General features: G+C 40.9%; 1 protein-coding gene across 2 annotated transcripts; it reads left to right on the top strand.

The window, feature by feature from the left end:
* The first annotated feature begins 225 nt into the window (after positions 1-225).
* On the top strand, positions 226-12,837 carry LOC111653839 (serine/threonine-protein phosphatase 2A regulatory subunit B'' subunit beta-like). Of its 2 annotated transcripts, XM_023404545.2 has the most exons (5): positions 226-404; positions 907-1,299; positions 11,138-11,323; positions 11,711-11,814; positions 12,483-12,837. In XM_023404545.2, the coding sequence occupies exons 2-5, from the start codon at positions 946-948 to the stop codon at positions 12,655-12,657; spliced, it is 819 nt and encodes a 272-aa protein (XP_023260313.1). In that variant the 5' UTR covers positions 226-404; positions 907-945; the 3' UTR covers positions 12,658-12,837. The 2 variants fall into 2 exon arrangements, with proteins under 2 accessions (XP_023260313.1, XP_023260314.1); XM_023404546.2 differs by lacking the exons at positions 226-404; positions 907-1,299 and adding an exon at positions 7,368-8,007 and having other exon boundaries at positions 12,483-12,827.
* The last annotated feature ends 782 nt before the right edge of the window (positions 12,838-13,619 follow it).

Here is a 13,619-nt window from a genome sequence, read left to right as displayed (position 1 = left end):
GCTCTAAATACTTCTTCCACCACTGTGTACCGGGGTGTGTAATAACAAAAATTCTAGCATTTTGATGATGAAGTGGAGAAATACATTAGTACACCACAGCAGGCAATACAGTGGACTCTTGACGTAACAGGTGGCCGGTGAAAGTACCTTTTTTCTTGGAGAGAAACCGCTGCGGTGAACTCTCACCCTGCGGGAGATCTCGCGTTATTACTTGGTGGTTACCAGGGGAACGTGATCCTGAAAAGTTGCGCTTTTGCTCAGCGAAATGAATAACGGAGATACCGTTGCGTTACTTTCGTAGTTAATTCACAAGTAAACAGGCGTGCGAGATACATCTTCGCTTATGAAGGAAGTAATGTAGAGTCATATCAACGCATTTGGCATTACCGTCCATTCACTCCCAGGTTGGTACCTTAGTTAGTTAGCCAGCTAACGCTAGCTTGCTAAAGCTATTGTAGCTAACAAACTGTTGTTGCCTGCTGCTGCTAGTTTTTACCTAACACCGGCTTTACCAACACCGTCGACCCTGACTACTCTTCTCTATGTAGTCGGGCAGCTTTATATGGCATTAGCTAATTAAATGCTGAATTCAATCATCTGTATATTCGATGTTGCAGTTAAAAATAGCCAATGTTACAGGGGTCACTGTGAATTCACATTTACTTTTGCCGGTGGGCAAAAGCATTGATGGTTCGCGCTAAAATTCAATAACGTCAGTGAGTGTTTGGTTTGTACTCAAAACAAGGGCAACTGACGCAAAGTGATTGTAAGTCTTATTTTCTATCAGTCACTGCAGTTGTAGTAGTCTACGCCTGTACAGCGTAGGCTTGTGCAGGAAATGCAGTCAGTGTGATGTGATGTGCTGTGCTGTGCTGTGACGTTAATGTTACACTTATTTCGACACAGGTACCTCTGTCGGCGAACCCTGAAGTAATACTCTGCAAAATGCCGTCACCACAAGTTCTGCAGCCGGTTCTTAAAATGAAGGTGGACGAGCTCTTCCTCAACTGGTTGAGTGATCCTGCAACCCAGTCACTACTCAAAGATTATCTTGACCTAATCAAAAGTGGACAAAACATTGATTTGAGTAGTGGGGACGCCCAGGAGAAAAGGTCATTAAGCTTCAATCAGAACAACAATGTGGCATCCCAAAAGAACCTGGCAGAGAAGAAGCCTGCTGCCCTCAGCACTCCCTCTAGCCCCCCATCTGCCAGTACCCTGCCTTCTGGCAGTAGCAGTAATACCAGAGTGACAGGACCCAATGGGAGAGTTCTACGGAGGTCTGTCAGTGCAAAAAAGGTAAATCATCTTTTGAAACACTAAGTTAGAAGGTTAAACTATTTAAACATTTAAATAGTTGTATTTTCTGTAAGCATGTAGCTGATTGGCCATCCTTCTCTTATCCAAACTGTTATGAAACAGTTTCACAGGTTTAAACAAGATTTAGAGGGACTTAAGATGGCATGCCACAGGGCTTTGAGGTTGCTGTTAAAAACATCAAAAACAGGGTGTGGCCTACCTGCTTCTTTGAGCCACCTGAGGCAGCTGACATATAGGGTTTGTTGCAAAATCATAGTCTCAGGAAGCCCTATCTCTGCTTGACAGGTTTCATTAACAATGAATTCTAAGGTGCAGTGAGAGATTGAAAATCTATCATCATTTTGCAGTGTTCGTTGAATATATTTAAAACCCAAATTCATAGCCATTACATAGATTTAAATACATAAACTGTTCACTCAATGCAATGCAGTACAATATGTTGCATGTTAACCTGTTTGTTAGCGTTACTTAGACCAAGAAAATTAGGATTTGTTACACTTGCAAAAAGCTGCCTCAACATAATTTGTTTTTGTTTTTTAGAGGTTGAGTTTGCTGAAAACATTTCACTATCAACCATAAAATCTAAACCTATATTATACACACACAAAGTGTGGCACAAAAACGCCCTCAGAAAATATTTTGACATGTCACAGCAGGAAAGCACAGGTGTAAATAATAAAATGAATGATGGTTCAACTACATTTAGCTGCTTAAATTTCAGGGACCTGGTATTGTGCATGCTGGCTCACTGTCATGGCTTATTGGGACACTTGAATAGAATGGAGCCATTCATGTCATTAGTAACACCTGTGCTTTTCCTACTTTGTCAAAATATCCATATGAAAAAAGGCCTTTGTGACTACCGTTTAAAATAATGTTGATGCTAATTTGTCGGTTTGTTAACAAGTGGAACCTGCGGTCAGTATGCCAAAGTTGCACCTCATCAGACACAGCATTCAGTTAAAAATGAATGTTACCAAGTTGACAATTTTTTCCTTAAACTTACAGGTTGTAGAATGTTTATGATTTAGCGTTTTTCATGTCTGTAGCAATATGCATTGCTGTCTGCCACCTTATTTTAATACCACAATTAGAAGTCCCCAGAATTGTACATTTTTGAAGTCCTCATACTCACCATAGGGGCTTGTTAATCTATCCTGACTGTTCATTGATTTAAATTTCTAGTTTCTTAAACCTGACCTGACTGTACCTTTGGGATCTTTATTTTCCCAGGCTGGCCACAAGAGGCTGCTGAGTAGCCTACAGCATCAAAGGCATGTCTGTAGGCATATGTAGCAATTATTAGTCAAATACTTTCCAAATGTTCAGGCCTCACCCATGAATTAGTATGGTATGAGAGGTGGGAGTGTCTGAGCCTAGCCTATCGCTGGTACTCTGGTTACTCCTCTCAGATCTCATTATGCTGTGACTGTTTTTAGAGGTAAATGGGATTTTTACTTTGGGCTGTTTGATTATAGAAGAAATCAAGACACACAAAACAGTTAAAAGGCTCAAAAGATTTTTGATGTCTGTTTATGGATTTGTATTCCATCAAGATGAGAAGTGCAACATGACAGCCTGGCATAGTGGTGGATTGTGGATATTAGTGAGTGTGATGACAGTGAGGCAGCCAGACAGCTGGGGGCACGTGCTCTTAGAGACTCCACCTTCTACATGTTGTTGACATGCTAAAGACAGACAAGAGGGAGGAGGTGTTCAAGTGGTCAGTGGTGCGACATCTGTTCTGTGACTGAAGCACCAGGCCTGTGGAACTAGGTGTTAGACTCAGAACAAGGCATTTATATCTTGAAGATGATGCTGATGAGTTTTTTTCTTATTAAGTCACCACAAATTAATATAAACCTAATCCAGAACATATTTTCAAACACTGTTACTATCAAGAGTCCAAACATAAAGACTACCAGTTCACATTACTTAGATAATCAGACTTTCAGACCTTTCAGACCTATAGCTTACACATAAAGCATATATACTTTTAACCAACTAAAAAATGGAGGTAAAGATGGATTAAAAATGCTTTGCTATTCTTTTCAGACAAACATACCTAAGTAAATCACATCAAAATTAAACATCCATTACAGTTAGTGATCCTCTGTACACCAGAATATTTCAGATTAAGTTGAAGTCACATAGTAGAACACAGTCTTTTTATGACATGATGAGTAGTTATTCATTGCTAAAAAATAGCCTGACCACAGGGGGAAGAGGGTGTAAAAGAAGAAAAACATTGCAGCAGCATGCTCGTCTCCTTTGTGGGTTTCAGCTTCAGTGTTTATCACAATAATGACAAAAAATTGCTTTGAATCTTTACTCAGAGCTTTCTCTCATTCTATTCATTTAACATTAGACTTTATGATGGAACAGAAAGAGGCTTGACAAATTGATGTTAACTTCTTGATTTACATATTCATGTCTCTTTCGTGCTAATGCCCTTTTCCCCCTAATGCCACCCTCTCGCCCCAGATTAATATAAAGCAACTGCTGCACAGTTTGTGTATTCTGCTGTGATGTGTCATGGCATGTGGCCACACTGTGTCACTCAATATTAAAGGGATTGTGAGGTTGTATAAAGTAATACTTCTATTTTAAGACAACAAAATGAATTCCTGCATACAGATGCATTCTTCAAAGGATTACTCAAAAATTCAATTTATGTCACGTTGATGCAGGCTAGAACAGCTGGTCTGACTTTGACATCAGACACTGATATAGATAGCCTTGGTTCCCTTGCGTTGGCATTAGATACCCAGAACTCTGCCAGTGAGATGAGGTGTGGCAGCACATTCATCCTCTGTGTAATTTACTCTGAAACTGCTTCTATTAGATGCTTCTCAATATCAGAATATATGGTCGTAGATCTTTTCTTCATACTTTGTACAGTATATATCAATCCCTTATGAATGTTTGGCCTCCAATTCTGCTGTGTAGCTTAATACCAAGATTGCCTCTATGTTCTGAGTGCAGTAGGTCACATACACAGACACTCAGCAGTTTTAGTAATATAGAGCAGTAGACATACTGTAAGTTTCCTTTGAGGGTTTACTTGTTCTTCTCTTCTTGTCCACATTTAGGATCACTGGTTATTCCTCAAGATGTCTTTTTATAACATGCTTGGTTGGGCTCAGTAACATAGAAGCTATTTGAAGCAGGGGTCTACAGTCACGTTATCATTGGCCTGACCTGTCAGAGAGAACCAAGTGTTAAACTGTTTCCCGCAAGTGTTTTTATTTTGGAGTCTTGGTAACTTGTGTGTAAAATGTACTCTGTTTTTGTTTTGTTTTTTGTATTGTTTTTAAATATCTGAGAAGCAGTCTAATATTTCAAAGTTTAATGTCCTTCATCATATTTAGTCATTAGTCTCAACTGACCTGTTGTCTGGGCAGCTATAGGTTTATTAAGGAATGAGGTGAACGTGTATAAATCTGTAAACGAAACACCCATATCTTCCAGATTGGTCATTATATACCCACATTATTTGGGCTCTTGCAGTAATGACATTACAGGAAACTTAAAGGTAATGTCATTTTTATTACATTAAGCAAAGTTAAACATATCTTTAAAAAAAAAAAAAAATAAGAAATGGAAAATACAATAAAAGTATACATTAAAAGTCATGTGGTCCTCAAAGCTGCTGTCTCTAACAACTTATTGCTGTAAACTATAAATTCTCATAGATATTAGTCACTGTAACAATGTTGTGTAAGTGTGGGGGGCCCTTGTGTGCTGTTACTCCTTATCTCTGCAGAGCCTTTCTATAGTGTTCTGACCCTTTACTCCACTTCTGGTGCCATGTGGACTACATAGATTTTTCAGTAAACTTCTATGGTAACTGGCTTTTGCATTATTACTATTATGCAAGCTAACTGATCTGCACACATCATGTTCAACTTGTTGGCCTTCCCTGAGCCCACCATGTTGTCAGTCAATCAGGCCTATTTTTGGCCCATGTTAGCATGTATCCCAAAATCCCCATCTCAGACATCCGATTGTGGTGGATTGAGCTGGAGCTTTCTGGATTTCACAGCAGCATCAGTTTTTTCCCCATGCTGTGAACCAGTTGTGGATCTACCCCAGCCTTGTGATAGTTTGAGTCACCTCTGTGTGGACACACTGTGGTACAGTTAGGCATGGGGGCCCTCAGGGGAGTTTTGATCAGGTTTGCCCCACTCTTCTGTATTCCACTGTGGTTGCCAGTCTGCTTTGCTTGTTGCCTCTTGAATATCACACTTTTCAACAGTATTGAATGTCATGTTGGTTGAGCTCAACTAAAATACAACCTCAACAAATAGTCATCTGACTGCATGGAATTCTAACATTCAAAGCCAATGGTCACTAACTCCAGGCAGTATGTTTGATAATCTCATCTGTTATGTAATGGACTGAACATGACTGCACACATGTTTCTGTACAAATCAGATCTAGCAGTTTACAGATTAGACATATTGTGGGGCCAGCTTGAATTCTCATGTTTTCCTGTTTGTCACAGTGACCCATTATAGTGTGGATATAGTATTTGAGCAGTTTGTCTGACAGTTGCCTCTGAGGGTGGTGTTGTTTAGACAACCTGCCTGTAGTGACCCTAAGATGATTTGGTTACACTCTTCATACAACCCTGTTGGAAGCTTACATTCAGAAACTGTGTGTTTTTGTGTCTGTGTTATATCTTCATGCCACACTACTGTTTTCACCACATGTGTCTGTAGTAACATTTAAAACACCCAACTGAGCTCTTTCCACATATGTGAAACAACACATCATTATCCCTGCGGTGTTGTGATACCTCTGTTTGTGGAACTGGACTTCAGATTTTGTTCGCTTGAACACAAGAATGGACAGAACACTATTCCATGTGAGTTGACAGTTTCATGTGATCTACCAGGTTTTATTTTGGTCTTGGTACTTTCCATATTTGGTCTGAATTGATTAGCCTGAACAAAAGGCAGCCATTGTGAAAACCCATCACACAAACAGCTTATCATGCATGTGCAGTGTCCTGTGTGGAGGATAACAGGAACTGGGTTTGAGCAGAAACCAGTGGAAAACTGTGGACTTTGTGATCTTGTCATCTAAAAATACTGTGGGTGTGCTTTGACCTCCTGTGTGTACAATAAGAATAACACAAACAAATATAGGTTTATTTACGTAGTCTACTAATGTATACATCTCTGTACCATTTCTATTTAATTAACATTTACATCAGTAGGTGCAGTTGTTGTACAGGTGTTGGGCTTTTCCTGTCTATAGTCACTGTTTTAAAGGCAACCCCAGAGCTGTTAGATCATCATATTTATGGAGAATTGGTGTAATTGCCATCACTCCAGGACAGCAGCAACCGGAAGCAGATGCTTGTTTGTGGACTAAAGATACACCCTTGTTTCTCCAGAGCTAGTTTCTTGGATTGCCCAAACAGTGCTTGCTTGTGCTTTTAATAGGCGCAGACGGGTTTGGACATCATTCTTTGAATTTGCCATGCCCCCCACCCCCCACCTCCAATGCCCATCAACTATTATAAGATGTGGAATGGCTGGCAGCCCAGGCTTGCAAAGGGAAGGCAAAACAAAGACCACCATAAGATAGGATGCAGAATAGTTGAATAAATGTATGTAGTTGTGCACATATCATCTGGTGATTTAACCTGCACTCTATTATTAAGTAGCCGTACCTTGGGTGTTTTCTTTATTTGCCCATGTCTCATTAAGTTTATTTTGTCTGCCTCCTGTTCTTGTGATTTAGACTTTCAGGCAGATTTAGTAACAGATTTAGGTAGATTTAGTTAAGTAACATGTGGCTTTCATTATATGCAATCACTTTAGGGGTTTTATTTTGGAGGTTTCTTTAACATCTAAATGTACTATCCAAAAGATGGGGGTGTCCATTTTCAAGGTTCAGAGCACGAGCAAACTTTTTCTGAAGTATTTGGTAGTGTGGGGGATTTTCAGAAAGGAACACAGTGAACATGAGCCATATGTCATCTTGGTATTGAGGTGCATCCTTCAATTGGCCTCTGTGGCTGCTGCAAGCTGCAACAACAGGTCTGTCTCTTTACATAACCTTCTATGAGTACTGAGGAATGCAAACTGGAAAGGGCAGATCCATTGCACACACCCCTCCCATCCCACACATACACTAAGTGATTCCCACACACATACAGTCAGTCACTCCTTATCTCCTCAGCAGCTTTGAGGCAAGGGCTCCCTGACCCTGTGCAGTGTGTGTGCGTGTGTGTGTGTGTGTGTATATGCGTATGTGTGTGTTATGTAGAGACTGGGACAGAGCAGCAGGCAGAGCTGAGATTGTGCGACCAGATCTGGAATGGGAGAGAGAGTCACAGTAGCAGCTGCTCCCTTGCATTAAGAGGCTCTCACTCTGACAGAGGACAATCACAGGGACACAGACACAGAGGACTTCCACTGCTGCCCCTGCCTTGTGCCCACTGTGTTGACTGCAACTGAGTGATTTCTATAGTGAAGAGGATAACTCTGGATTGAGTGTTGTGCTTGTTTATATGTGTCCCCCGTCCTGTCTGGCGCGAGGATGAGGATGAAGGAGCTGTCTCTGCGTCAGGACCCTGACCTGAGGAAGGAGTTGGCTCTGCTGGCACGCGGCTGTGACTTTGTCCTGCCATCTCGGTTCAAGAAGAGGCTCAGAGCTTTCCAACAAGGACAGGCAGGTGTTTGTATGAGTGTACCCTTAACATAGGCTTCGCTGGCCTGTCAGTCAGTGGGCAGGTCTCTTAATGTGGTATTTGTGGGCTTAACGTCTTGGTATTCAGATTGTATTGTAGTATTGATCTGCTGTGATACAGGCCACTATTAAACTACAGTAATTGTGCATACTGTTTACAATTATTACAAAATGGAGCTATTGTAGGAGCCAGTTGCATTTTGAAGAAGTGGGGACAGTAGTTACAACACTTTCTCCAGGCATATTTATGCACTACTGTGCCATGTGAATTTTGACTGTTGTGCAATCATATCCACCTGTTAGTGAATTACTTTTGCAGTTGTTTTGCTCTTTATACAAAGAGAAATGAGATGTGAGCCTTGGTTATGATGATGGTATGCTGTTTTCTTGTGTGTGGTATGCTGTGCTTAGCTGCTTTACTGTCCTTTCAGACAACAACATTGTGAATGTGCAAAATGTCATGTGGCTTACCAGTTGTGCTCAAGAGCTCTGCTAGTGGTTAGCATGAGCGAGGGGGGGGGGGGGGGCAGTGCAGGCCAGGCAACAGGAGATGTTTATGTCCTTTTATAGCCATGGCTGACACCAACACACAGGACAGAGAAGAGCAGAGGATCAGCAGCATTTATCATTTAGAAGGCTAAAATGAGCAGGTTACCGCTGACAGAATATTGCAAAAAAGTCCATGCGACACACATCCATGTAGAAGTGGACATGGTTAGATTTATCCCCATTATGTCCACCTGTATAATTTTATGGTTTTGGATCATATTGTTAAAAGTTTTATTGTTGCAGACCCGGCATTATATGTAGAATCTGACAACTAAAACCAGAGGTGTGAACAATGAGTAGAATGTGTTGGACCAAAACAAACACCAAGATGGTATTTTTATCTCTTAGCAGAGGACTGTGTGGGTGTGTTTATGTGATTATTAAAGGGCAAAGAGAATGATCCAGTCAGCAAATTCTTGAGTCATGTAAAAACGAGATGACTCTTTAATGAAGCATGCTTTTTAATAACTGGCCTGCAATATAACACATTTTGGTCCTAATGCATTTTTGCTTTTTATATGTGGCTATGAAAATATCTTCACTAATTCATGTCCTTCACCGCATGGCCCTCAGCAAGACACAGTAGATATTTTGTTAATATGATCTTGTCTTAGTATGTCAGCTGTGCTCAGTTGGTGTGGTAAATCATCCTGGTAAGGAATCACATTTATCATGACATAAAGGCCTGGGACCAATGTTGCATGATGTCGTTGTTGTAAGACGTAAAACGATACACTGGTTTCCACTGTCATGATCATAGAGCTTAATAACACATGCTGCAAAGCCCTGACATACAAAGTTGCTATTTTGAGGTCCTAGGCAGAAATGGTTAAAAGAACACAAAAATACACAGCTGTGTCCAGGCTCTTATATATTGGAAGGTTTCTGTATTAATGAGAGTTGTGTCACTTGGAATGGCATCCGCTAGAAATGGCTAGAAATTAGTTTGTCAGGGTCAGGGAGTAGAGATTTAAGCTCAGCCTTGTGTCCAGTCATGACTCCAAGCTAACAGACGCTTCACCCCTGCTGTACGTCTGCAGTTCAGTCCTAACACACACATGCATGACATGCTCTGCTTCTATCTCCAGACAACTGCTGTTTGCATGTAACCAGCCACGCTGTTTAAACCAAGGTGGCCCTGGTCATTCTATCTGCTCAGTTGCTTACTTGCGCCATCTTTTTGTAGTATACACATTTATTTGGGGCTGTCGCTAAAGATAATTTTATCTGACTACTAGTGATAGAACTTGTTTGACCCATGGGTCTTTTTTACAGCAGACATTTGGCACAACATAGTGGGAACAGCACAGGTGTAATTAACAGTGACATTATTCCGCCCAGGTCTTAGTTCTGGGGTCCTGATACTGTGCATGCTAGATCACACTCATGGTTAGTGGACCATTTAATTGGAACAGAACCATTGTTAATAGTATTAGTGACATTTGCTTTTCCTGTTTTGTCAAGTCAAAATATTTTCTGTGATATACATTTGTTTCCAGATAAATGGCCATTAAGAAGGATGTGTTAAAATATTGTACTTAAACAAAATCAAATCTAATTTGATAGCAACTAACAAATATTTTCATTATCAATTAATCTGTTGATTATTTTATTGATTAATCATTTGGTCTATAAATTGTGAGCAAATGGTGAAGAAATGCGCCATTTACTGCAATTTCCCACAACCCAAGGTTACATCTTCAAAAGCCTTATTTGTCTGACCAACAGTCCCAAACCCCAAATTGCTCAGTTTACCTTGATGTATCACATAGTCATGCAATCACAGCAATAACTCCTCAAACCTGAAAAGCTGGATCCAGCAGCTGCAGCTCTGAAATCTAAGCATTCAGCATTTTCCTCAACTGATGACTGGAAATATTGGTCTGTTTTAAATATTACTGATAAAAACAGACTTTATTTGGTGGTTTTCTTGTGTTACCATATCTTATATTGTTTAGAGCTACCCTTTTGTGCATAGATTGTGCTGTATATATTACATATATACACAGATGTGATCATTTGCCAGATAAATCCCCCAAAAATATACCACTTAGTGCACTTAACTAAGACAGTCCATCACAACCACTCATTTCTAAATGTTCAAATATTGTATTTATCATATAAAAATAGAGTAGTACATTTGACAGTGGATTACCATAAAAATTGATTTACCATATCTAGTATTATCCTGTCCTAACAGACACTCCCTAGATTAATCTAGACATAATTTGATAAACACATAAACAGATTAATACATTGCAAACAATACTAGGTCAATAAGACTAAAATAACTGTCAGTCAAAACATTTTACACATAGTGACAGTACTGTAGAGTGGAATGTGTAACACGGGTATCCCTTACGGATAAATGGATAATGATTATGATTGCTGAGTAGTCACAACTCTTCCCTGATGGGCCCTTAGGCTGCTGAGAGGTGTGGTTACATGAGTGCTAGCAGTGCAGAGTAAAGGCAAGCCGTAGCACATGGAATGCTTGAGCTGAGAAGTGGGAGCATTTGCTAGCATCAGTAGCTAACAGTTTATTTCTGTGTGTTTGTTTCAGGCCCAGGTGAGGACAGAGGAGCCCGTCACCACAGCGCTGAGTGAAAGCATTCCAAAGTTTTACTTCCCACTGGGACGGCCCCAAGCCAACCTCAACATCGACAGCCTCATTTCCAAAATTGAGAAAATATTTTCCCAATTCCCAAATGAAAGGGCCACCATTGAGGACATGGGGCATGTTGCCAAGGTGAGAATGTGATTTGTAGCACGATGGTTCAGCTGCCACCCAGCAAATTATTTTCATTAGTGCCATTTAGCTACTGACTCTACGAATGTTTGCTGATATTAAAACCCCACGGAAAATATTATCTCCATCTCCCTGAGGAATGTGAGCAAATGGCCTGAGGGGAACCTGAGTGAAGAGAGAAATGACAGCTAGATTTCCTTAGGGAAGTTTTTAAGTGATGCAGCACTGCTTTTTAAATCAGTGTCATGTGTTATTGTGCTGTTCTTTTCTGCATCAAATGTCACACATGTGTAAAGTTCAAGTGCTCATTTAATTTTTTCATCCATCTCTCTTCTTTATGTCCACACCACACACTACCCCGTGTCTCCTGCTTCCTTGTGTCCTCAGGCCTGTGAGTGCCCTCTCTATTGGAAAGTGCCATTGTTCAACTCAGCTGGAGGCGACAGGACGGGCTTCGTGTCCGTTCACAAGTTTGTGGCTATGTGGAGAAAGTAAGACAATAGCTCCTCTTATTCTCACTAGACCACTGGTGCATTCACTCACAGCCAAACGGCTCATACAAGTCCCTTCTCAACAATGATGACCACTCGCTAGGGATCACAGACACTGTATGCAGCTATCTGCTATTATGACATTTTTCTTTTCATTCCTAAACAAAAATCTGTGATCACAAAGCCCTCATAAACACCCGCAAGGAAATAGTCGATTTGGATATACAGTATATAAATGAAAACATCCATTCAGTGTCTTTCTGCGTGAATTTGAAAGGAATACCATAGGGCTTTTGTAATGGTAGCTGTGCGCTGCGTGCTGAACACTAGTGCATGCAGTAGGCATGGTCTTGTATTAATGTACGAGCCTCCAGAGAACTGGACAGACCTGGCCTTTGACTTGAGCTCATGACTGAGCCATTCTTAGATGAGCGGCCACACCAGACGCTTGCATTATTTCCACGTCACGACCATAACACTCCATGCTTATAATCACCAGGCAGCGATTCAGAATCCTAATTTCAGAATGTATTATACCTGCACTTGCACTTTTAAGTGGAACAATTTAAAACTTGTGTTGCCTAAAGAATGATAAAAAGAATAGAGAAAACATAAGCATGTAAGAGGGAGTAACCTTGCAACCATCTGTTCTCTCTTTTCTTCTCCAGAACTCTGCAGACCTGTCACAATGACGCTTCTAAATTTGTGCACCTCTTGGCCAAGCCTGGCTGTAATTACCTGGAACAAGACGACTTTATTCCATTCCTGCAGGTACTGGCTGCAGCACACCCAAGGAGAGGGTTGGACTTGGCAATGTGGGATGCCAAAATTGCATTGGCTTGAGTGGTGCAAACTGGACTTAATTTTTGGACTACCCTGCTGAGGCAGTGCTTTTTCATGTGGCGGAGGACTAATTTAGGGATGTTACTGTAAGCCAGTAATATAGTGGAGGGGAGTTTACAGAAAAGAGATCCCACTGGTGCAGGATTCAAGCTCAGCAGAAATTAACCAAGGGGAGATTTTTGATGAAAATATGTCTGATGTAATACAAATAGTGTAGCACCAAAAACAATCATGCGCTCATATTCATCAAATTGTTCCCTGAGAATAGTCTAATTGACTGTTTGGTCAGTCTTACCATGTGGACCTGCTGTGCTGGCTGTTTGTATTCTCGCTCTGCCTGAAAAGCTGTTGTTGCTCCACACTGGCCCCACCCTACACCTGATTCATTTTCATGCTGGCAGGAGCAGCCAGGCTGTGCTGAACACCCGTTAGCATACCAGCAGAGATGCCTTGTGGCACTCACTGTTTAATTTGTATGGTTCTGCACAGCGAATCGCCTTTGACTGTTTTGATGAATGAAAGGCGGATTGCAGTGGAGTAGATTTGACTGTCCCCGCCTGTTTCCTGTGCCCTGTGATTTATGTGTTTCTCTATGATTTAATTTCTCACAGTAAGAGTCAAAGAGGCACGACGGCTGCCCTGAAATAAGGCCTTTTAATTTCATTGCCGCCTTCGCATTTATGTCAACAATTCTTTCCCCCCATCAGAAGAGAAGAGGGGGTAGAATAAAGAAAAGACATGAGAGAGTTTGATGGCAAGAATATAGCTCCAGTTCATTTGGAATGCAGCACACCTCCTGTGACTTTATGGCATGAGGAAGGAGAGAAGGTTAAGAGCAGTCACTAGCAAAAGTCGTTTCTCAGGCTTTCCCACCATTTTGCTGTCAAATCAGAAAGGCTTAAACTCATCCCAAAACTGGCCCAGTGTTTTCTGACTTCAAAGAAACATTTAAATTTGATGGC

Source organism: Seriola lalandi, unplaced genomic scaffold, assembly GCF_002814215.2.
Source record: "Seriola lalandi dorsalis isolate HSWRI2012SDOR001 ecotype SW California unplaced genomic scaffold, Sedor1 jcf7180002054248, whole genome shotgun sequence".
Classification (NCBI taxonomy): Eukaryota; Metazoa; Chordata; class Actinopteri; order Carangiformes; family Carangidae; genus Seriola; species Seriola lalandi.
This window is presented reverse-complemented; position numbering and strand designations above follow the sequence as displayed.